Genomic DNA, 26,819 nt, shown 5'->3' with positions numbered 1-26,819 from the left:
GTGTATTGTAGAAATGTCCAGTGTCGTGATATGATATTTCTGTCATATCGCCCAGCCCTATTTTCGACTCTGTAAGACCACATATCACCACAGACATGTTTACATGTGCCATTTAAACTTTGAATAACATAAAATTGTTTAAGATGCAATAAACAGTCACATAAACCCCAGCACCAGATAAAACAGGGAGATGATAATACACGGAACCAAATAAATATAGAACCACTTAAAACCCAGGACCTGATGAAACACAAAATCTGATGAGCCACAGAATCAGATAAAGCAAGAACCCAAGAATCAAACAAAACAAGAAAAACAGGGGAAAAAAACACAGCATGGAACTAGATAAACAGCAAACCAAATAAAACCCAGAACATTATGAGGCAAAATAAATCAAATAAATCCAACGCAGATGAACTCTGAAAGACTAAAACCAAAACCAGACAAAAGGCGCATCCCAAATCACATACTTTGCACTATTCCTTGTCATTTTGTAGTATAAATAGTGTGAGTAGTGTGTTCACACTGAGAATTCCAACAAAAATAAGAGCATTTCAAGTACCCGGATGATGCACTTATTCAACTGAAAAACACAAGCGGGCCACTAAGCCCCTTAAATGTTTTCATTTCCAGCAGCCATAGCCACAACCACAACTTACTCCGTTGATTTTGGACTGTGCGAGCAAAATTCGCCCGCGGAGACGATTACGCCTCCATCTGATGGTGACTGAGGTCATGTTAGACATAAACACTATGTAACACTAACATAAACAGTAAAATGAAGAAATTCATTTTCATTGATTCTGGTCATTGACTGGGAATTGACTTATACTTCTGGTTAGTAAAAAAAGGTTCAATTTCACACACTAGATGGTAGAATACATAGTGTAAGTGCATAACGTATAGCATGTCTGTATAAAACATCATTTGGGACAAAACAATAGTCGAGAATGACATACTCTCAATATATAGATAAGGCACATAAATAAAAGCGTGAAAGTCAGGAACCTGGTAAAACCTAGAACCAGATAAAGCTTACAATCAAATGAAGTCTAAAACAAATTAAACCAAAGAACCAGATGATGTTAATAACCAAATAAAGTCTAGAACGTGATGAACCGGTGAACCAGATGAAGGCTAGAACTAGATATGAAAGCATAGAAATGAAGCTTTTGTTTGTGTTTAAATAGCCTGAATGATCTGTATGCAATGCTTTGTACCTGCTTGGTGTTTCTCTTCATCTTGCTTGGCTTTGCTGTATTTGGCCCTCCTGAAAATAAACAGCTAATTTAACGGCTGCTGCACACAATACACACAATGCATACAAAGGACACACACACAGAGAGGACACACAGTAGGATTGTGGGCACACACCTCTTTCTGATGAGGAACGCACAGGCGAGGATGAGGAGCAGAACGACGCTGCCACAAGCACACAGCAGAAGGATGGTAGGGTTCATGCCTTCTCCCACCACAGGAGAAGGCACTGACAGAGAGAGAGAGAGAGAGAGAGAGAGAGAGGGGCATTTCTATCACCTGTCCTTCAAATATCATTTGAATATTCAAGTTGCTTTATTAGTCTGTCTTACCCGGCATTCTAGTTGAAACAAGTGAATGTTCAATGGTACTATTATACTAAAGATCTATGGCTAAAACTACTGGTACAGAGCTAAAGAGAGAGATGAGGTAAAAGAAGGGGACAGAGATAGAGTGGCAGCTTTTAGAGTGGCAGCATAACAAAATTAGAACATTAAAAATGAAAAGTAGTAAAAATCTGTAATTTTCCACAAGTTTTAAGAAGTTGGTTCCAGTTGACTCTTATTTGACACATGTCAGAAATTCTGTTTTTAAATACAGAGTGATGGATTATGACTTTATGAATTATGAATTTTTTTGAAGCAAAATATTATTTGAAAGAAGGAAACGTTGCAAGACTATAGCTGCGTTTACATGGACAACAATAATCCACTCTTAACCCGATTAAGACCAAACTTTGATTAAGAAACTACCATGTAAACAGCAATTTTTACTTACCTTAATCTAATTAAGGTCATACTTGAATTAAGCTCTAATCGAATTAAGACAGGTGGAGTACTCCTATTTTAGTCACATTATGGACGTGTATTACAGACATGTAAACACCTTAATCGCATTATGAACATCGTGTGGGAGGTTTCACCGCATTTTGCGACAGGACACACATACACGGCAGTTTTCAACATTTTACGGCGAACAAGAGAGTTCGGCTGTGTCCCAAACCGCATACTTGCCTACTATAGGCCTGTAGTGGGGAAAAATACATGTATCTCGGCTACAATATAGACGGTAAGTACGCGGTATGGGACGCAGTCCACGGCTTCAAGCAGTTGTCTATTAGCACGTACAGCATGACAAATAATTAACTGCACTTAAAGCGTTCATAAAAAAATTAAAGAAAAACACCCAAAACTGTATACGGTACCATAACGAAGACCAACTGTATGTTGATACGTGAAATTCTGGAGGAACATCGGATGGTGTGGCTCGGTGACGTAATGATGTAGGCTGTTAATCTAATTATGTTCTATAACATGTAAAGCGGGAACATGACAGGAGTATTCTAAAAGCGACTCATGTAAACACCTTAATCACATTATTATCTTAATCAGAGTAAGGTCAATAATTTGATTACTGCCGTCCATGTAAACGTAGTCTATGTAAAGAGAAAAAGAAACTCAAGGTTAGTACTCAGTACATATTTAATAAATATTTCAGTATTTTTTATTTATTCTATTATGGAAGTTTTGTGTACATATAATATTTTAGTATACAATTATATTCGTTACGTTATTCTATTGCTTCAGTCTATTTCATTCATGAGAACATTTACAGCTAGTTAGTTATCTTATAAAAAAAATTTTTGGTTGCTGTTCAGTTCCATTTCTATGGTTACAGAGTTGTCTCGGATTGGTGGTAGGATTTCATGAATGATTCATGATTTTTATAAGTCAGTCTTTGACGGTTCATAATCAAGTCTCAAACGATAACTTGCATAAGTTTCACACTAACCTGAGTTGGTCATGACCTCCAGTGGAGCGCTAAAATCTCCGTAACCGGCTGCGGTCCGGGCGCGCACGTGAAACACATAGGAGGTCAGTGGTGTCAGGTCCTTTATGTTAACACTCCGAGACGTGGTCTTTACAATACGATAGCTCCTCTCATTCTGCTCCTGAAAGAGAGAAACAAAGGGTAAAGGAAGGAAAGAGGAAGGATACAAGTTCACAAGTGAGGAAGTATGGTGGCTATTTCCAGGCTTGTCAACAATCATTTCCTGTTTATCTCATATGTGTGTCCTGAGGAGAGAAGGAGTGTTTCTGAATACATATCTTTATCTTTAACTGTCCTTGTCCTTGTCCTTATCGTGCATATATCTTGCGTATCGTGCATATATCTTGCATATATTGTATATCTTGTTTATTTATTTTGTTTATTTATCTTATTTATTTATCTGTGTATTATCTGTTTATTCTTCTTGTGTATTGAATGTATATGTTTGCACGGAACAAAAAGGAGTGGCTCTTAATTTCATTGTACATATGTATAGTGACAATAAAAGGCATTCATCATTCATTCATTCATCTTGTGTGTACTCGCCATTCTGTTCGAATGTGTTCTTGATGCTACAGAAATACTGAGGTGGAAGAAGTGACTCAGCAAGTTTTCAGATGGTTTACATTACAGTCACTAGAGAACTCAGTAAATATGAGGTGACAAACAGGTAATACTTTTGTCAATTTTCTTTTTTCAGTACAAGCAATGCTGATTTGTTAAGAATCACAACAAGGCTGCTCTGAGGCCTGCTGCACGAAGCCGGTTTCGGTGGCTACCCAGGTAAGTTTCCTGTGGAGCTCGGAGAGCAGATAATAAGAATGGCGCTTCGAAGGGAAAGAACTTTTAGGGACATACACAATCCCCTGGCTTTTCCCGATGACCATCTGTACAAAATATATCGATTTTCAGCAGATGGTATATATTTGCATGTGGTGGCATTATTCCTGTCCTAATATATTTTCGTAAATTGATATTTGTTTTATTAATGGTTAATGAAACAATTGACAATTATATTAAATAAAATTACATGAAATTTGTTGAGGTTATAAATTTTCAATCCCTTCATTCTTGTTGTGAGTGTACGCATTTACAGGATCAGCAATTTTCCAGAGCTTTAGCAGGAACAAGTGTTGCTTTTTGCGGTTACTCTAGGCTTAAATTCCTCGTATTTCTCATATAATAACTGCTCTTCGGTCGAAAAGTATGCACGCATGCTTTTTTCCATGTTGAAGGCTATTGGCTGTTTGCTGCAAACGTCTGGCTTTTATCTGCACGTACACAATAAGTAAACCTTGAGTTAAAACCTTGGTTGACTGAGAAAGTTGATTACCAGTGTCATGAAACATGTTAAGCTTTAATTAAACCGGGCTGGTTTTGTTTGATTTTGTCAACTCAAAACTTGCTCTATAACACGCTTTGTTCAACAGGCCTCTGATTAGCTAAGTTACTATATACAGTTACAATAACCTCACGCATCGAAGAGTACAAACCAAAGTTGTGTCCCAAATTATGTACTATACACTTACACTAAGCACTATTTATTTTACCGTCTACTGTATGAATTTAGAAGGGTACAGTAGTATCGTCTCAAATGCAGCATTAGCGGTTTTTTTTTTAATACCCGGAAGCATAAGCAGCTTCCCAGTTGATGGAACATGACGTCAAACGCTGGTAATGTGACGCCGCTAGCTTTAGCAGAATACCCAGAGTCAACGACTTTCTTCAGTTTACTGTTTATGTCAGCGTGACCTTTTATGCCAAACATGACTTCAGTCGCCGTCAGACGGAGGCGTAATCGTCAAGTGACAGCGGGAAAGACCTCTAAGGCAGGGGGGCATTTTATTTTAAATGCCACGAAGAAGACTGTAACCTGCAAACTTTACAAAGCGGACCTTGTGTAGCACGAGAGCACGACAGTGATACGAGGTACAGTGCGATTAAAGTAAACGTAGGTAAAACAACACACCTAAAGCCAGTGAGTGACAGAATCCATAAGTTGCAGTGAAAGTGAGATTGTATTATTAATTATTAATTTAAGACTGTCATTTAAGTATCAGTGCTTTTTTGTGAATGCATAAAACAATAATGCGTCAACACTTAAAAATACGAAAAAACTGTATTGAAAGTCCGTCGTCGGATTTTTTTATTATAAAAAAATTATAATAATATTAATCGGCCGATTAGTCGATTATGAAGATAATTGTTAGTTGCAGCCCTAAAGACAAATACACAGCTCACAACGAGTCTCAAACTCATACAGGAGTGTTCTCTGTGTTCATGTTCTTTGTTTTTACAAGGCAAATTGCCTAAATTAGGCTGTTAATATTTAGCACCTGAGGAAACTTTAGATAGACAGCTTAATTACCATTGTCAGTGAATGTATTTTAAGAGCGAACTGCTCTCAACAATTGAAACAGCTAGCAGTTAAGCTAAAGGTTTGGAATTTTTTACTGTGAAGCAATGTCTACATCTCCCATAAGTACTCTAACCTTTTCATAGTATTTGACCTCATACTCCAATATGACTCCGTTGGGTTTGTCAGGCTCCTGCCAGAAGAGTATAAGACTGTCACGGGTGACATCTTTCCTCTGCACAGACATCACTGTTGACGGAGCTGCGTGGAAAGATAGAAAGACACATGTTACAGCTTTCTGCCTAAACACAGTCAGAAAAGAAACGTTCTTACATCTCCCTCTGCTTAACTCTGAATTCAAATGCTAAACCCACTTCTGTTGTTGTGCTAAACCCTGTTTTGTTCAGGGTGAGAAAGTCAAACAGGGAGACTGAGGGGTGAGAACAGTCTCAGCTTTAGACTGCAGAGATTCATCTACACAAACACACATCAAATACAAGCGAGTTGTAAATGTAAATCGATGAACAAAACGTGTAAGAATCATAAACTTTTGTTGGTCTCAGAGCTTATTTTCTGCGGTGGAATGAAAAATCATTTTAGCTTTTTGTCGAGGAAACCAGGGGGATGCTAACTTCCGGGCTGGCCTACAAAAGAACGTCATTATTGCAGGACTCTATTAAATAATATTCTTAATAATGTAAAAAAAAAAAAAAAGAAGAAAAGATTAGTTTGTTGATTAATTATGACTTATTTTTGATGTTATTGTGTTGTTTATGGATGTAATGTGTAATGGATGTAACTTTATTTCTTCCTTAAAATGTATTGATATATATCTTTCCTGTAAATATGTGTATGGATAATCAGAGGTGTAAGAGCAGAATAACAGCATATCAAATGTATACGCTTAGGAAATAAATCTAGAGGTAGTAAGAAATACAGTATAGTACACAAATTTTCCAGAGAAACGTGGTTGTGTTATGAGGTTCTCTACACAGACCTCTAAGACCTCTAAGAATGTACACAGACCCTAATTAGTGTTTCGTTTCTATTAGTTATTCTTTTTTTGTTGTTGTCATTTTCAAATTTCAACCATTCACACACAGGCGCTTCACGTGGCACGGCTTCCATCCAATCATTCACATAGACTCAAGTGTTTAAACCCCAAACCACATTTCTCTTCCAGCAATTCATGTTTCTCTGGGCCTCAGGATCTGTGTGGGTGTGTGAGACTGTGTGTGGTTAAAACAGCTCCTTCTTTTCAGTCTTAAGTGTTGTGTGTATTGAACACTCGGCCCCTGGCTCCCAGTAGTGACAGCAGTGTGGCGGCTATTTTTCAGCTAAGCACATCCATCTTCCTCTGTCGAGGCCGACAGACTAAACACGACTTTGGCGTCTCCCCACTGGGACTTAGATGAGCCCCTACCGGCTCAAAACCCAGGGGTCAATGCCCTCCTCAACCCCCAACACACACACTCCTGTAACACGCATCCATCATTCAGCTTGCTCTCACAGATATGGCTCTGTAATCGAGTTGAGTGTGTGTGTGTGTGTGTGTGGGTGGGTGGGTGTGAGATAATGTGAAAGTAAAGATGAGTGATTCCGGGTTTGGTCGAGTAACCTGGAGAGGAGAGTATAACAACACACCTGACATTTTCTGGACAATAACCTACAAAATATGACAAACCCACAAAAATGACATATTCATTTAATTTGTTCTATAAGCCATAATGATGTATTCAGATATTTCTTTTACAAATTAGTACTGTACATCTATTGGTGGAGTTCAGCTTAAAGTTTAGTTGTGAAGACCGTGATAAGTTGGTCTACCCCTGACCTTATAGATATTGCCCCATTGTCTGAAATAATCATTTTCCTTGGTAAAAACCAAGCTCACATGTATCCATGCGATATTACATATTAGCCAGTCTGGTCGCATTACTCTTAGAGGAGAGGTTTTCTGCACCCCAGCATTCACCACGTCTCTAACGACCGATAAGTGCAGGGATGAGCGGACATTTTGGATGCTCCGGTTTCAGAGAGTGACTGAAAGCACATCCTGTTCAGAAGAAAGCGTACATACATCAGACTAAAATCAAATCAGGCTTTAATGCCGTGAAAACTTTGAGCCAGTATTACTGACACTCATCCGACTCATGCAGCTTACTATCGATTAGTTCCCCTAACTGTGGTCTAGCAGATCCAGTCTGATGTTCGGTTCAGCCCACAGGTTTTGATGGATTATGTTGACAGAATTCGTTATTTCATGGCATGAAATACATCAATAAATACACACTGAAATAGTTCGTCCATCCATCCATTTTCCATACTGCTTATCCTGCACAGGGTCGCGGGGAGCCTGGAGCCTATCCCAGGGAACTCAAGGAACAAGGCGCGGGACACCATGGATGGTGCCAACCCTTCGCAGGGCACAATCGCACACACATTCACACAGTATGGGCAATTTGGAAATACCAATCCGTCTACAGCGCATGTCTTTGGACTTGGGGAGTAACCCGGAGTACCCGGAGGAAACCCTGAAGCACGGGGAGAACAAGTAAGCTCTGTGCACACTGGGTGGACGTGGGATTTGAATCCCCAACCCCGGAGGTGCGAAGCAAACGTGTTAACGGCTAAGCCTATGTAGCTATTTAAGTCTTTATTCCTTTATTTAATAAAGGAATTATCCATTAAAATAATTAGTTAACAATTACAATGTAGGGCATGTATATGTAGGACCCTATCGGCTTCAAGGTCAGGAGTTTTACATGCTCCATGTTCTCATGGGTTTTCGCCAGGTCTACTCTAAAATTGCCCCGGTTTTGAATGAATGTTGATTATGTGTGTGCATGGCACCAAGTGATGGACTGTTGTCTCATCCATGGTTACTGAAGATGAAGGAAAGAATATACTTTAATTATACGGCACCCTCCATATCTACAGATAATAGTCAGGTAATACAGGAGTTGTAATCATAATGCTGCTTAATGCCATGTTCTATTAATAACAAAGGCCACTTTATTTGGAGATTTTCCTGGTGTTTCTCTCTCTAACTATGTTTCCCTCTGCTATTAACAAACACGTTCACTTTGATTGGTCCTCGCTCAGAGTCTGTATTGATGTGGGCTTTGCCAAAGCTTGCAAGAGCGTGCATAAAATGTGGACAGCAGACGTTTGAAGCTCAAAATGAGAAACAGGACATGCTAAAGCCTCGGGGACATCATGGGCATGGGCAAACAAGAAACATAAGACCACAAGTGCGCATTTTGGGGCAGTGCATATGCTAGCAACATGTGCAATGTTCATTTACCATGTGGAGTATCAGACTAGCATAACTATTGAGGCAGAATGTTTAGCATAAATACACAAACAAATGGGCATATCAGAATTGGGCTAATGAAAAACTTTAAATGTACACGTTGCTTCACTGTAAAATCTAGGGAGCAAAAAAAAAAATCCAGAAACTCCAGTACATGCATATGCAAACACACACAGTGCACAAGCCCACCTGTTGAGAAAAATCAAGCTGTGTAAATAAAATTGAGTGTGTGTAGGCTGGATGTCTCACACAGCTGCCACATATTTTCTTTCCAATCTCGAGAGATGGCAGGCAGGAAAGTGTACAAAGCATATGCAGAACAGGAGTCATGAATATTCAAATCTCCTTCATGAATAAGCAGCAGTGCAGCCCACCTACTTGCCGCCTCCCACACTACACGACTTGTGTCTTTTGTTCATTCTTTGAACCTCATCCATGGAGCACGCCGGTCTTTTTATATTCTCTTTCTCCTTCGAGCATGAGATTGAGGCAGCGAAGACGACACACGCAGTTGTGCTCACGAATGCTTGCCTTGAAAGCTCCTTTGTGGACGTTTAGCTGCCTGAACTGAAGCTTAGTGAAGCTGCTTCAACTTAAAACCTAACACCTTATACCCTAAACCATCACTATTAGGCCCGAGGGTGATTTATGAGTGTTGATTGTCACAGAGAGTTCCGGATTTCCGTCTCGCACTCCGCTTCGGCTAGAAACCCAACACGGCATCAAGGGTGCGGGCTGACGCACGCTCAAACGCACAACGTACTGCACTTACAAAAACACAAAGGGTGTAGTAAATCTACAATGAATGGGGATCTGGCACAACATGTGAAATATTGAGCTTTCAAGTGTGTGTGTGTGATAAAGGAGCAAACACATCATTCAAAGCCTCTCTACAGGTGAAACTGATATTCTTCAAACATAAGTATAGGTAAAAGAAACACAATCACTCACCCAGTTGCGCCCAAACCTGAGTCCACTACCTACGCTGTGATTTATCGAATGCTGAAATATTTTACCAAATCATATTTCTCAAACAAGGTTCCTTCACTTTTCACTAATGTAAGTCAATAAAGTGTGTTATTATTGACTGAAAGTAAGTAAGGAATATAAAAGGATCAGGCATTATGTTGTGGTTGATATCACAACAGCTCATCATTGATTCTTTTATTTAACAGCATGTCCTGAAGTGTTTTATTTCTCTTACACCACAGCAATTTGCCAAAGCGAACTATTTTTTATTTAGTAAAGAATGTCATCATAATTATATCTGTTTACATTAACATATATGTTGTGAAAAACCTCTGGAAAACAAGTTAGTTCCATTTGATCACTTTCATTATAACAGCTATCTAACAGTTGTTCTCGCACCTGCCTGTTTTTCCCCTCTCTTGAAGCTAATTATAATAATAATTTAACTATCTACTGCTTGAATGATTGCATTTACATAAATACATTACATCAGTGAATTTGCCCAAGCCATAAAAATATATTTTTAAAAATTTGATTTTTTTTTTAAAGAGAGCAATTGCTGCAAAAAAAATGTGCGAAGATGGAAAATATCATAAAGTCTTGTTTTTCTTAAAAAAAAACACACACACAAAAAAACAGCTTGTTATATTGCAGAGATGCCAAAAGAACCAAACTAAATAAAACCAAAGAAACAGAAATAGCCGGCAGAAAACTGCTTATTACAAAGTGCTCTCACTGGAGACTCCTTCCTTAAACGTTAAATAAACGTCTCCTTGCAGAAAACTTTACCAGAAATGTTTATACATTTTTCTCTGTTCAACAACAATACACTTTAATCTGTTTATTATTATTAACTTATTATTAGTCTTAGATTATGTTCATTCTGAAATTTGGCTTCAGACAAGAATTTCAATTTAGGCAAATCACTGCTATTTTAGATTGTTGTGTGTGTGTGTGTGTGTGTGTGTGTGTATTGATAGGATATGTGTTTGTTTCCTTTTAACTGTCAGGGGAGCAAATCCTGACAAGGTAACAGCCAATCCTTTGTTGGAAGTAGAGGTATGGAAAGGGTCTGACCAATCCTGCCCACTCCCACATTTTTAAAAAATTTTATTTTACCTTCCTGCAATATTTTCTAATGAACCTATTGATTCTATTTCCAGAAATATGAACAAATATAAGTAGCCTAATTCAAACCACAGCGAATCCTGTCCAGGACAAAGTGGTCACAGAAGATGAAAAATAGCCTATCATTTGATTTCAGTAACTGATGAAATAAAAATACATTTGTGATCCGGGGACTAAAACTTTGCACACACACACACACACACACACACACACACACACACACACACGCACGCATTGTGTCTCACCAGCCTGGTTGGTGGTAAGCATGATGGATGCGGCCTGCTCAGGTTTCGGGTTGTTTTTGGACACTCCGTTCACGGCCCAGATGTGGAAGGTGTAGTTAGTGTGAGCCTGCAGCTGGTGCACAGACACCCGAGTGCCGTTCAGGCTGAGCCTCTGGGGTGAGTAGCGCACACCGTCACCGCATGGCATGCACCGTGCCGACGTCCACGTACACCGCTCACACACCACGCTGTAGGTGAGGTCACGGCGGCCGCCGGTGGAAAGCGGAGGACTCCATTCCAGCAACACTGACGTCTCGTTCACACTGGAGATCAGATGCTGAGGAGCCGATGGAGGACCTGAGAGACAGAGACCGGGGTTATTGTGTGTGTCTGTGTGTATGAGAGAGAGAGTGAGAGAGAGAGCTGATAAAGTCATATCTTTCTAATAGATAAGCAGTTATATATAAACTAACACCATCTGTCCCCCATTCCCCCCAAACACACACACACACATACACGCACACACACTATGTCCTTGTTTCTACATGAGTCGAGGCCTGCTTGTAAAATTTCTGACTTGATTTACATGACCGTATGAATCCAAGTCATCTGTTTTACAAAGCTCTAAATAAACTGCAAATACAGCACACTCACAAACACACACACACACACACACACACACACACACACACACACACACACACACACACACACACACACACACACACATTCCACAAGCACAATAGACTTCATTTTTATGCGACAGTGAGGTTGATACCTACTGAGTTTACAGCAGAGCAATTTAATAAGCAGAAATTCCATACCCTTATTGAAACACACACACACACATGCACACACACACACACACCTGTCTCGGGCTGCATTCCACACACTGTATTAACACCCTCCCACTGAGTTGCAGTCATTTGCACCAGTTGAACCCAGGTTTTCTAAGTCAGGGTATAAATTCTATCATAGACCATAAACTGACAACCTGACTGACTAAAACTTTATGTATATAAAAGACACATGCAAACTTTCCAACACCCACATAAACGAACACACTGATTTACTGACAGGGTCTACAACGAAATATGTATTTGAGAATTATGACTGTTTTGCATATTTGCCTTAATGAACATGCAATTTGGGGCATTTCTACATAAAAGTAGAAAGGACAGGGCAATGCTTATGTACGTAGATTAACTGGGCACTTGCAGTGTGATATTTATAAACCTGAAAGTCACTTTAGGAACAATAGCTGCAGGTGGTTCAAATTACCACAACCAAAGGACAGGTATTAAATTAGCAGAAGCCTGTTTCTGGCAGTTTATCACAAATGTATACTACTTACTAAGTCTGTGTTAAATTTAAGGTATAATTATTGCGTATCTGTGGCAACAAATAGCACAAACAATTAACCTGAATACAAGTCAACATTGAAGAAACACTATAAGATGTCTGCAAGAAACTCTATATCCGTGTTCTGTACTAGGAGCTCTGAATATAATCATGAATATTAATTACAAGGCAAACCTGCTCAGTGACTCACTGAATCACTCACAAACTCTCGCACTCATAATCTCTGATGACTGATTCATTGACTCACTCACTTCCTTTTTAACTAATTCACTTGCTCAGTCACTCAGACATCGATTCAGTGAGTTACTCACTGACTCAATCACCCATAGACTCACTCAGAAAGGCACATGGTGACTCACAGACTCAGTCAGAAACTCACATCCTGACTCACAGACTCACTCACAGACTCAAGTGCTGACTCACTGACTCAATCACTCACAAACTTACTCAGAAACTCATATGCTGACTGACTGACTCAATCACTCGCTCACAGACTCACTCAGAAACTCACTTGTTGAATCACTGACTCACTCACAGACTCACTCAGAAACTCACATACTGACTCACAGACTGACTCAGAAACTCACATGCTGTCTCACTGACTCAATCATTTGCTCACAGACTGACTCAGAAACTCACATGCTGACTCACTGACTCAATCACTCGCTCACAGACTCACTCAGAAACTCACATGCTGAGTTACTGACTCAATCGCTCACAGACTCACTCAGAAACACTCTTACTGCCTCACTAACTGAAGCACTCAGCTAAAACACATTTACACATTCACTCAGTCACTGACTCGCTGAGTTACTCACTGCACTGACTCAATCACTCACTCAGTAAGTCAAATACTGACTCACTGCCTCAATCACTCAATCATAGACTCACTCAGAAGCATGTAAAGTGCACCTATTATGGTTTTTCAAATATTACTTTTCATGTAGTGTGTTATAGAGCTGTTTTGAATGTAAAAAAGTTTACACAGTTTCAAAAATCAAAGCACACGACAAATGGAGTTATTGACTCCCAAAAGAAGGAACCGATTCTGAACACTTGAAATGAGTCTTCAGTAGTTCCAGACTTACTTTCTGCACAAACCTACGTAGGTTTGTAACAAATAACCCCGTCTCTGGTCTTCATTGGCTGCTCGCAAACAGCGTGTACTTTGACCTGCCCTCAAACACTACAGTTAAGGTTGTGTCCTGAAAGTGTTAGGTTCATATCTAGAAGACGTTGTTTTATGTGCTCCAAAAGCAAAACCACTTCACATGGACTCCCAAAGGATGAGGATGTAAAGTGTCAGTGGTTAGAATTCATTTTAACACGATATCACCGACTTTCATTTGTATTCCCATCATTTCACTGATGATTGCTTCTCAAATCTAGCTGAAGTCAACGCGGGATTTGAGAAAGGATTATTCATTAAAGATGGGGCCATAACCACTTTATTTGGACCATCTTGTGCCTCTGGATCACAACCTGTAAGTATGATTAATTATTTATGTATATATTGTCTACCAAGTGTTACAAATGCGTGATTTTGTGTTGTATGTTAGCTGTTAGCCTGTTAGCTGTTAGCCTCTGCTAACTGGCTAACTAACGTTATTGTCAAACTACATAAACCTTCCACTGAGAAACGTCCTGTTCTCATCGTGTTTGTGATGGTGGTTCAGGTTGATCTTCCGATGTACCACTATCAGACTTGGACTCAAATTGGTAAGGTAAAACCGACATTATTACTGATATGGTAAACTCGGATATGGTAGTGGGCGTTTCCTTTCCAACACGCGCTGTAAGGTAGACCAATCACAACAGACTGGGACATCTGCCCAATCAGAGCAGAGTAGGCTCTCTGAAAGGAGGAGTTTAGAAGGAACGGAGTCGTTTTTTTGACCCTGGGGAAAAAAAGGTATTTCTGCAATTTAAATTATGAGCACATTAAAGTGTTTTTTGACCTTGGATGCATGTAAACCTATTGTATGAGACCGTTAAAACAAAAGTAGGCATGTTTCAAAACCGTAATAGGTGCACTTTAATGCCTCACTAATCAAAGCACTCAGCTAAAACACACTTACACATTTTGTATTCAACGTTACTATGTACTGTGTGTATGTGTTTGTGTATCACTCACGTGTGCACACCGTGGCCGGAGAGTCAGTCTCTGCTCTGTAGTAGCCTTTATCACACTCACACGCAGTAGCTCCCTCCCTCATGGAGTAACTGTGTGGAGGACACTTAGTGCAGGACCCATCTGTAGCCAAAGACCGGTAATATCCCACCTTACACACTGAGAGACAGAGAAGACAGAGTGAGAGAGAGAGAGAGAGAGAAAGAAGGAGAGGTTTATCAATACAAAGCAAAAAAGATTTTTTAAAAAAAGGCATCTGCACACCACATGCATATCTTCACGTGTGTTTTTTGTGAAAAAAAACGTCAGTGTTTTGGGGAGTCCTGATATGCTTTGACATTGTTTTCCATAGCAGCATGTGATGTTCGACTTCAAAATGACCATCACAATGTAGCCATATCCATCCTACTCAGAAGCTACCGCCCCATCCAAATCTATTGGAATGGCATGGCCGATTCATTTGTTTTTACTGTAGACTGAAGACTGAAGACCACAAGATACAAACCACTCATCAGCAGTAAGGATCAGAAAGCCATATTGGAATTCGCAAAGATATACAGAGATGAGCCACAAAAGTTCTGGAACCAAGATTAAACTCTACCAAAGTGATGGAAAGGCCAAAGTGTGGCGAAGGAAAGGATCTCCTCACGATCCAAAACATACAAGCTGATCTGTGAAACATGGTGGAGGTAGTGTCATGGCTTGGGCTTGCATGGCTGCTGGAACAGACTCATTAATCTTTATTGATGATGGAAATCATGATGGTAGTAGAAGAATGAATTCAGAAATGTATAGGAACATTTTCTCTGCCAATTTACAGAGAAATGCGTCCAAATTAATCGGGAGGAACTTCATCATGCAGCAAGACAATGATCCAAAACACAAAGCCAACCCAACAAAGGACTTCATCAGAGGGAAAAAGTGCAAGGTTTTAGACTGGCCAAGTCAATCACCAGACCTTAACCCAATTGAGAAGCATTTCACCTCCTGAAGAGTTTGAAGAGTTTGAAGAGACTGAAGGGAGAAACCCCCTGAAACAAACAACAACCGAAAGAGGCTGCGGTAAAAGCCTGGAAAAGCATCACAAAAGAAGAAACTTGTGATCTCCAACCCAAATGACTTTGGTGTACAGCACAAACAAATGAATTGGCCTTGCCGTTCCAATAATTTCAGAGGGGACTGTATTTTTCGCTTGAGTGAAACGTTCACTTCTATGCACGGTCAAATATATTTAAAATCCTGTAAAATGTTAGAATTATAACTGGACCAACTTCGACTGTCCCCAACCCCCATGTTCTATTGATTCTGTTGTACATAAGACAAAAGGCCAATCAGATGGAGGATAAAAGATGGAGGGATGAGGGTGAGGTGGGTGGTACTAGTGCAGGAGATGCGCAAGGAATCTTGGGCATTTTCACAGCACACTGTATAAGTGGGAAGTGTATAACATGGTCTTAAATCACACATACACACACACACACACACACACACACACACACACACACACTCCCATTTACTCCACATGACCACGTGTAGGATTTATGATTCGACTGTATAAATATTCAGAGGAGAATTAAACATTTAACCTGCTCAATCTCTGTAGTGTCAGTGTAGGTTACTCACTTTGTGTGTATTGTGTTTGTGTGTGTGTGTGTGTGTGTGTGATGTTTGAGGAATGTAACAAATGCCAGATCCTTTCTTTTTGTCTATTTAACATTGCACTGCTTCATGTCTCCCTCCTCTCACATTCCTGCCATCACTGTCAAACACACACACACACACACACACACACACACACACACACACACACAGAGCACTTTCGAAAGCTTATCAAACGTTCACTATAGTGTCCCTCTAGCAGACAAAGGCGTCCTGTCTGCTTTCTGTCCTCCTGCAGTGTGTCTTTAACTGGAGATGCTCTCATGCTGGAACGCAGTGCACTCCATCCACTCATCCTCTCTTTCACGCCTTTAATCTCTAATGCTAAAGCCTCTCTCTCCTTTATACCCACTTTTCCTCTGCACTCTTTCTCCATTTCTACTTTAAAAGGGATCATACTGCTATCGTGGACACACAAATATCCCCACTACCTCATTCCTGTTTCAATTCGAGAGGAGGCTGCCTACGTAGGCCACATTACTGTGCTCCGGAAATAAAGTATATTAAACGGCTGCCTTCTTTATTTCACACAAATTTTTCCAAGTATCATGACCAACCAACGCACAACCATATAACACAATTCAGTCCCACTGAAGAAGGCATGGCCTCTGTGCATTTCAGTGTCAGTAAAAGGGGTGTGGCCTCTGTGTCTGGCAGGCCTACTTTTACTTCTTACACAAGACTGATTCACAATAGTGCGTAACAACATATTGGATTGAAACAGCTCTAGAAGAAATACCAACAAATACCCGATGTAAGCACGGAACAGACAAACCTCTGGCCGAAAGCAGAAACACATTCAGATGAGACTTTCCTAAATAAAATGGCACTCAAGATGCAAGCGATACCGCTGTGAGACATCTTGTTCTTGTATCCTCCTTTCTTTCTTTTATCCTTCTGTCACCAAGCGGTTTCTATTTATTGAAACACAGACATTCAGACGCGTATTTGTTGTATAGATCCTAGAGTGCGTTAATGTGAGCAAGACACTACTCTGATGTCTTTAGACAAAAAACATGCGTATCGGTTTCCTCTCCTCGGGGCGAGGAAGATCTCTGGCATTTACCCTTAAATAACCTATAATATCTTGCTCGCTCTCTTTATTTCTAGGGGGGAAAAAATATCAAACCCACGCGATGCTTGATTTCACACGAGACATGTGTTGATAATCAGATATGTAGTATACTATGAAATTCAACACACAATACCAATACACACAATACACGACGCTGTTTCCTTTGCACTCTCTGGTTAACAGTGCGTCTAATCTGGAAATTAGAATAAGATCTTCTAAGTTCCCGTATTTTGCTTAAATGGCGTCTTTGTCGGGACATCTCCATTTTTAATGTCTCCACACTTTGATTTAGATGACAATATCCTGTTTACACACCTGTTGTGTGACTATATATAATATATATATATAACTATATTTATTTAATTATGGTCTTCTGTGTTTCTTAATTCTGAACCATTTCAAAAAGGGCAATGCATATTCTTTCCAGAGATGTGCAGCCCATAATTCTGTTCATTAGTTCCCCAAACATGATAAGGACATGCCAGAAAAAAAAAAGATTGCTTCATGGATGGTTGTGTGAAAAGTCTATGAACTTATCCTGGTGCAAAGAAATGCCTATATCACACACCCAGTTTAAGTGAGACATCAAGCAGCTTCCTGTGCGTGACAGCTGTTCTACCAGGCTTTAGCATCTGATTAACGATTAGCTCAGGCTCAGGGGAAGCGAGTGCATGAGTGTGATGGATGAGGAACATGCGGCCAGCGAGTCCCATCGCTCTGATTGATGAGTCTCTCAGACCTCGTGTTAACCTTGACCACCATCTACAGGCTCCACCACTAACTAAATCATCAAGGCTAGTTAAGCATCAACGCTTCGTGCATCGACTCAAACTCCAGAAAGTCTTCAAAGGGCCTGATATATACTAAAATGCCACAGAAACATATACACACGGAGGCTAAGTGATAAGTGAGCAGCATCTGCAAGCTCTCAAACTCAAGGAAGGATCATTTTCTTTAAGTTAAAAAAAAAATACTAAACTGAGCTCAGTTTCACAGTTTTCTCATAGTAGGTCCAATTTTTTTTTTTTTTTTTTAATTTCTTTGTAGGGACATGTTGATGGTCCCTCTTCTCATGGTTTCTTTAATAGTCTACATTTTTCATGGTCTCTTTGTAGGGCATTTTGATTTGATTGTGTCAGGTAATGGAGACAAAGGTGGATGCAAGTGCAAGTAAGAGTTTAATCCAAATCAAAACAAGACACAAAACAGGATCTCTAGAACTCATGGCAAAAGAATAAAGACTAGGAAACATAAACATAGAACAATGAACAGAACATAGCAACGGAAACAATGTCAAAATAAGACAAACGCAAGACAGTGGGTGCAGTGCAAAACGTGGCTTATGTACAAGTGATCATTAACCCCAGGTTAGGTGTTAGGTGAGGTGCAGTGGCTGATGGGAATCGTAGTCCTTTTCTGGTATTTACATGACAGATGTCTTTGTAGGAACATTTTGATGGTCCCCGGTTTCCTGATGTCTTTGTCTGGACATTTTTAAGGTCCCTGGTTTGCTAGTTTTTAATTTTGCAAATAATTTTTCACATTTTGCAAAATTTTTATATTTACTATTTATTGGGACTTCTCTGAAATATTCATTTCTATGGTGTTATTCTGTTCACTTGAGGCTGACTTCTATCAACAATGACTTCTACCAAAAACACCAACCTTTTTCCTGAAGTGAGCTCAAATAGGTGTAACAGTTTTATTCATTAACTGATGCTATATGCATTGATGTTGGTGCTGTTTTGGCATTGTTGTATCAAGTAGCTCTTTACATAACCTATTGAAACATTGTTTCAAGATTTCCTGAAATTAAGCACACTTCATGTTCCTGTCAACACGTAGGCCCATTTCCTGACCATAAAGGTACAATGAGCTTATCCCTGGCATAATCTACTACACCCTGGAAAGGGAATCATATCAGGTAAAAGTTTGCATATGTGCTGCCAGATACAATAATAATGCTTAGAGCTAAGAAGCGTGTCTGTAGTTTGCTTACTTTGTCGGGATGAAATGTGCCCATGGACCTATTTCAATAGATTCTGCATAGATTACGGTGGGCCCAGTTTAACTGGTCTTTTTATAACAACATGCGAATGTTTTCCACTGTGATTGTCTCTCTCTGGGGAAAAATTTGTTGGTCCCCATTTTCATTGTTATTTTAAGGGGACATTTTGATCGCATCCTTTTTGAGGGTGACTTTTGGGGACATTTTGATGGTCCCAGTTTTTAGGGTATTTTTGCAGAGACATACTGTTTGTCCCAGTTTTCAGTGTAACTTTAAGGGGACATTTTGATTGTGTCCTTTTTGAGGGTGACTTTTGGGGACATTTTGATGGTCCCAGTTTTTAGGGTATTTTTGCAGAGACATACTGTTTGTCCCAGTTTTCAGTGTTACTTTATGGGGACATTTTGATGGCATGCTTTTTAAGGGTGACTTTTGGGGTTGTCACTGTTTTTAGAGTGATTTTGATTATCTCTGTTTAAGGTTGACTTTGGCAATCTTTGTGGAGACAGTTTGATGGTCCCCATCTTCAGAGTGATTTTGTAGGTACATTTTTAAGGTCCCCAATTTGATTGTTTTTTTATTAGTAAATTTGCAGACACCCTGCTTTGGTGGCCATTTTGTGTGAATCAGCCTACAATGCAAGTCTTTGGACTAGGGGAGGAAACTGGAGTACCTGGAGGGAACCCCCAAAGCACAGGGAGAACATGCAAGCACCATGCACACAAGGCAGAAGCAGGATTCGAACCTCCACCCCTGGAGGTGCGAGGCACCAGTGCTAACCACTAAGCCACTGTGCCTATGATATTTAATATAAAACTTCATTATTAATAACTTCGTTATTTAATATAAAACTTCATTATACTATAAGTAAACTTGTGTATCAATATGTTTGTGTGTGTGTGTGTGTGTGTGTGTGTGTGTGTGTGTGAAAGAGAGAGAGAGACAGAGAGTGTACGTGTGTGTGTTTATGTGTGAGAGAGAGTGTTTTTGTGTGTGTGTGTGAGAGAGAGACAGAGAGAGAGTGTACGTGTGTGAGAGAGAGATAGAGAGTGTGTTTGTGTGTGTGTGTGTATGTGTGTGTGAGAGAGAGTGTGTGTGTGTGTGAGAGAGAGAGAGTGTATGTGAGAGAGAGAGATAGAGAGTGCGTTTGTGTGTATGTGTGTGTGTAAGAGAGAGAGAGTGTGTGTGTGAGAGAGAGAGAGAGTGTGTGTGTGTGTGTGTGTGTGTGTTTGTGTGTAAGGTTGGGAGTGTATCTGGCAGGATATGCTTACACTGTTAACATTTATAAATCCAGGCTACTGTTCTTTTGCAACAGGAAGCGTGTGACAAAATGGGATATCTTAATGAGGTTCTCATTTTTACACACACACACACACACACACACACACACACTCACACAGTGCCCTCGACTAATATTGGCACCTTTGTTAAATATGAGCAAAGAAGGCTGTGAAAATTGTCTTTAGTGTTTAAGCTTTTGATCTTTTGTTTAAAAAAAAAATCACAAAAATACTCTACTGAAATCTTCAAATGGGCCATGGTTGGATCTTCCAGCAGGACAATGATCCAAAACATACATCAAAATCAACACAAAACTGGTTTACTGACCACAAAATCAAGGTCCTGCCATGGCCATCCCAGTCCCCTGACCTGAAACCCATAGAAAACCTGTGGGGTGAACTGAAGAGGAGAGTCCACCAGCGTGGACCTCGAGATTTGAAGGATCTGGAGAGATTCTGTATGGAGGAATGGCCTTAGATCCCTTGCCCTGTATTCTCCAACCTCATCAGGCATTATAGGAGAAGACTCAGAGCTGTTATCTTGGCGAAGGGAGGTAGCACAAAGTACTGACTAAAAGGGTGCCAATAATTGCTGCAAACCTATATTTAAACCTGTGTTTTATTTGCAATTGTTTGATATCCATGAGAGCAGAGTATTTTTTTTTTTTTTTTTTTTTTTAACAAATGATCAAAAGTTTAAACAATAAAGACAAGTTTTTTTCACAGCCTTCTTTGCTCATATTTACCAAGGGTCCCAATATTAGTGGAGGGAACTGTACATACTCCCAAGCTCCCAAGGACAAAGGTCTATAAGTGATAAAGTGGAGCTTCATATTGAGGTAATCTATATGTTAACGTCGACTCAGTGAGTGTGACTTTGGCCAATCAGTTTTTCAGAAGACAAGGCAGTAAATAATAATCATCATTAAGCATCACTCATTCTGTATCATGGACACTTCAAAATATAATTTTATATCATATAATATAAAATATTATATGATATGACTCCTTTGATAGGCAGAATTTATGGGCAAAGGCACTGACTTCTAAGCATACTTATTTAGTATTATTATTATTATTATTAATTTATTTACTTCAAAATTATTGCATAAAAGCTTGAAAAACATGACAGACTGATCACTGGCTTTAAAACAATATAAAAGGAGAACTTAAATATTTGCACATGACCAACATGAACCTAAGATGAACCCAACATGAACTCTTCAAGTCACTGTGGTAAACTTTACATTAGGGTATCTTTATCTAAAGTGATTTTCTGCACTAGTTAACACTAGCAAACCATAAACTTCAACATTAATACACTCTTAACACCATTTAACAACTTAAATAATACATACATGAATTTATTTATTTAACTAAATATGAAACATGTACATTAACTAATGTTAATTCCATTGTTGAGTCCTAAATAATTCCATAATAATCAATATGAACATTAATATTTCATGTATTTATGCAGTTTATATATTTTTATCATTTATATATATATATATATATATATATATATATATATATATATATATATATATATATATATATATATATATTTACTATTTTCAGTAATATAGATCTTAATATTAGTTTATGTGTGTGTATGTGTATGTGTGTGTGTGTGTGCGTGTGGTCTACCTGCCACAAGAGAAAAGAATTAGGTAGAATTAGATTAGATAGCAGAGACTATCCTAGTATGAAATGGTTTTCTTTAGACAGTTTGTTTAGGTAATCTATGGGAAATGCGTGAATGACAGACAGCCTGTGTCTGGAACACCTTCTATTGTGTATGTGTATGTGTACAGTCTCGCTCTCTCTCACATACGTGTGTGTGTGTGTGTGTGTGTGAGAGAGAGAGAGAGAGAGAGAGAGTGAGACTGTGGGAACTAAGGGTGGTGGTGGGCGGCTGTAACTCAGGTGGTAGAGCGGGTTGTCCACTAATCGTAGGATTGGCGGTTCAATTCCCAGCCCACGTGACTCCACATGCCGAAGTGTCCTTGGGCAAGACACTGAACCCCAAGTTGCTCCCGATGGCAAGTTATCGCCTTGCATGGCAGCTCTGCTACCATTGGTGTGTGTGCATGTGTGTGTGTGTGTGTGAATAGGTGAATGATACATAGTGTAAAGTGCTTTGGAACCACTAAGGTTAAAAAAAGCGCTATATAAGTGCAGACCCTTTACCATTTTTGTGGTGGATGTTGGTAAAAGCTAGCAAAAAACTACTCACTCCAAACACACCCATTCTTAATTTTAAAAACACAGCCACGTGCACATCACATATGTATATATATATATATATATATATATAGAGAGAGAGAGAGAGAGAGAGAGAGATATCACACACACACACACACACACACACACACACACACACACACACACACACACACACACAAATATTACACCACTGGTGTAAACGTTTGTCCTTTGGATCTTTAACCTTAAAACCTATAATTATTTATATAATACACTACACTTGACAAGTTTCAATAATAGGTTACACCATATATTACAATATTCGACAATATTCTTATCGTAGACACTTTAACTCATTGTCACTGCATGACGTCTGAAGCTGAATATGTAACATGTTTGTGCAGTGTTGTGTGGCTCTGAGATAAAGTCGATAAAGTCCCTTTCAGCATAAGCACAGCTGTCAACTGCAGCTCCTTATTTCAGACACGTGAAAATTGCAGGAGCATTGCGTGTCCTCGGAGAAGTCAATCCCATAATCCTCTTCATCATATGAGAGTTCCATGAAAGTTTAAAAAAAAAAAAAGAAAGAAAAAAAAACATGCCATTTATTTAGAAATATAAGGGCTATTCGAACAGGACTAATTTTATATGTGGAGGTAAGGTAATCCCGTGCGAACTGGTCATGTCAGTTATTTTTCCAGACTTTTTCCGGACTGTGCGTTCCCGAGCCAGTGAAGATTATAGCGTCTTTTACCTTCTATAAAACGGCCTGTAAAAATAACCCCAGGTTAAACTAATCCCGTGCGAATGCGCTCTTTGTATTTTTTTAGGAAGTCGATTCGTTCTCGACATTTAGTCCAAACGCCACTTTGACAGAGTGACAATTTATCGTAAAATGTACCCGAAAATGTATCAGTTTATCGTGAACCTCTTTTGCTTCGTCTGTGTTTCGTTGGATTTTCAAACACTGAGGTGCAGTACCATGTTACGTATGATGCATGGAGCTGCTCTGACGGGTCGTCAGCATGTAAACGGCAAAGACACGCCCATCTCGACAATTTCTATAGAAATCGTTTATCTCAGGCGAATTGACGATAAATATCACAGACGTCCGTAGTAACAATTACTTTACAGACATACGTCCTGAAAACTAATCCCGTCCGAATAGGGCTACAGTTACAAAATGGAATAACAAAAATGTTATGATAACAGAAACCTTGATTTTAAAAAAATTATATCGGGGCATGCCTGCAATATGTCATATGTCACATCATCATTCTCTTCATTGGAATAAGAACACACACACACACACACACACACACACACACACACATACACACCAGCCATCAATGCTCCGCATTACTATATACAGTATTACTACTATATGTTACTACTACACACTAACACACTACTGTGTGTGTTGGAGTGGGAACATGACTGGACCATATCATTATCCTGGTAATAAATGATATTACACTTTGCATTTCTGGGAGTATTATAAGTATCATCAGTACTTTTACATCAACTTCCAGTGCTGAAAGATGTCTCTGAGAAAACAATTCTCTCTCTTCCTTTATAAATAGTTTTCCTTTATAATAATTTTGATTTAGTGTGTATTTACAGTGGCACATCTATTCAGTGATATATTTTCGCCACACCCATAGTGCGTGTATGTGTGAGTGTGTGAGTGTGTGTGTGTGTGCGCGTGCGTGTTGTGTGCAATAAAAATATCAGTGACATACTTGTGTGTTCCAGAGGATGGGCGTTAAAAAGAGAGCATTCGGGGCATGTCTGTGTGTGCTCGCATGTATCTATATGTGTGTGCAATGTGATCTGTAGGTTGATGGGATCAAATTTAGAAGAAGGCAGCACATAGCTACTACACACACACATACGCACACCCACACACACACACACACACACCTCATATCTATATGATGTGAACTATATTTGCTTTGCATCAGACCACTGCTATACTCTGGTAAGACTAGTCTATTCGTGTCTTTCAGATATAAGCATGTTTTATGGAATATTGCTTCTATGGGAAATAGTGATAGTAAACATCCGTAAAATTATTATCATGTACTTACATGGGTTTCTCTAGACATTATATGCAAGCGAAATATTTCCAGCCATTTCCATCAAATTGCCTTATTTTTATTTTTTAATCACAACTACTGCATTAACAATTTCACATCTATTTCAAATGATGTGCACTTTCGTTTGGCTTCCTGGATTGTGTTTATATAAATACATGAAAGAAAATACAGGATATACAAGCCACTGTTTAACACGGTCCAGTTTCTTATCATTATTCTGTCTCAGATAATCTACACCCCAAGCGAGGTATTAATACTGTACGTGGGTTTGATCACAAAGAAAAAAGTCTTTTAATGAGCTGTTGTTTTCCATCAAACACAGACGTCATGTTGTTCTCTACGAGTAAAAACAGTTCATGTCTCCTTCTCAGTCCAGCTGTGCTGCTTTTCCTGCTGGTTTGTCTTGTTGGTTTGATGTAGGAGTGCCGTGCGGTGACAATCCTTTAACATGCCACTAAATACGCAGTATTTTTACTGTCAAAAATGTTTCATCTGTAGTTTTTTTTGTCACAAATTTGCTCACTGATGTTAAGTAGAAAAAAAGTGGTGATGTTTGTACATAATTGTACATAAATTCTAATAATAATTACTGTTTCCATCATTTAAACAAGCAAATATTAAAAACAATGTACTAAAACTTTTTTTTTTTTTTGAATAAAATCCCTTGAATGCAATCCTGCCAATAACCATTTCAAATAATCACCACAAACCCTCATAAGCAGCAAGGCGATTATCATGATATGAAAGGTTTAAGACCAGCACATGTCTAGTCAAATACCAAATCCAGCTGTGTTTTGTCAGTGTGTAAGACACAGAGAACAGACATGTTGGGAATTCTGCTCTTTTGTAGCTCACTGATCCCTTACTGCATTACAGACAAAATAAAAGACCACCTACGTCCTCGGTTTAAAAACTTAAGATAGGCATCTAAGAGATAGACAATCATCAGAGCCTATTGTTGGGAAACGGCGAAAGAGAGAGCGGTGTAGTGCACGCATTAATGCTGTCTGTCACATCAAAGGCAGCACGGGAGTTTGCGAAAAGTAGAGAAAAAAAACTTTAGGAACTCTCTCCCGTCTTCTCTCTCCTTCTCTCATTTGCACTAGACCACTGTTGTGACAAATGTATTATGTATTTTCCAGACTATAAGACGCTTTCTCCTTTTATCTCCCTCTATCTGGTGTCTTGAGTTAAACAGTGATCTGACATATATGTTAATTTAAATGAAGGGTGTTTATGCTAAGCATGCTATTCAAGTATTTTCAGTACTTTAGTGACGCCTCAATCCTGCAGACTTCGGTGCGTGAAAGTCCGAATGAGTCCGACATCATCAACAACATTACCCAGTACTGTGCAAAGATGTCTTCAAAAATAACGAAGTTAAATGTTTCTACATATAAAATACTATATAGAACAGTAAAGAGATATGAGATAAAGTCAATGTTTGGTGTGATGACCCTTTGCTTTAAAAATATATGTATGTATATATATATATATATATATATATATATATATATATATATATATATATATATATATACATACACACACACACACGCATATATACATATACATATACATATATTAGTCTCAGGTAGAATTAGTGCAGTTTTATAAGGAAGTGAGCTGTAAGTTTTATTGAGCATCTTGCAGAACCAGCCACGGTTCTTCTGGAGACTTTGACTGTCGCACTTGTTTCATATTTTTGCAGTATTGTGTTTTCTGTCTCTTACATAATACACTGCTTTCTTTACTGACATACAAACATTAACATTTAATTTTGTGCTGGAAAACTAATGTTTGGGAATCTAACATGTTTTTTGTACTGACTCAGTAGTGTAGAAATCATAAAATAAAAAATCTATCACAAAGTTTGTACTAAAAAAAAAAAAAAAGAAACAAAATAGGGTGACTAAA

At 39.0% G+C, this 26,819-nt stretch overlaps 1 protein-coding gene across 2 annotated transcripts in view; it reads right to left on the bottom strand.

Annotated features, from left to right (window-relative positions):
* The window catches only part of LOC108277575 (ephrin type-A receptor 4), a 55,720-nt gene that overhangs the window by 14,836 nt on the left and 14,065 nt on the right, over window positions 1-26,819 (bottom strand). For both annotated transcript variants that reach the window (XR_008398216.1, XM_053687306.1), the window contains exons 4-9: window positions 14,577-14,732; window positions 11,102-11,437; window positions 5,580-5,704; window positions 3,049-3,208; window positions 1,375-1,486; window positions 1,221-1,270 (exon numbers count right to left, since the gene is read on the bottom strand). Coding sequence is in view for 1 of the 2 variants with exons in the window: in XM_053687306.1 (XP_053543281.1) it covers window positions 1,221-1,270; window positions 1,375-1,486; window positions 3,049-3,208; window positions 5,580-5,704; window positions 11,102-11,437; window positions 14,577-14,732 (939 nt within the window). In the remaining variant the exon portion in view is untranslated. The remainder of the gene's footprint in view (window positions 1-1,220; window positions 1,271-1,374; window positions 1,487-3,048; window positions 3,209-5,579; window positions 5,705-11,101; window positions 11,438-14,576; window positions 14,733-26,819) is intronic.

This window comes from Ictalurus punctatus, chromosome 17 (genome assembly GCF_001660625.3).
Source record: "Ictalurus punctatus breed USDA103 chromosome 17, Coco_2.0, whole genome shotgun sequence".
Lineage (NCBI taxonomy): Eukaryota > Metazoa > Chordata > Actinopteri > Siluriformes > Ictaluridae > Ictalurus > Ictalurus punctatus.
This window is presented reverse-complemented; position numbering and strand designations above follow the sequence as displayed.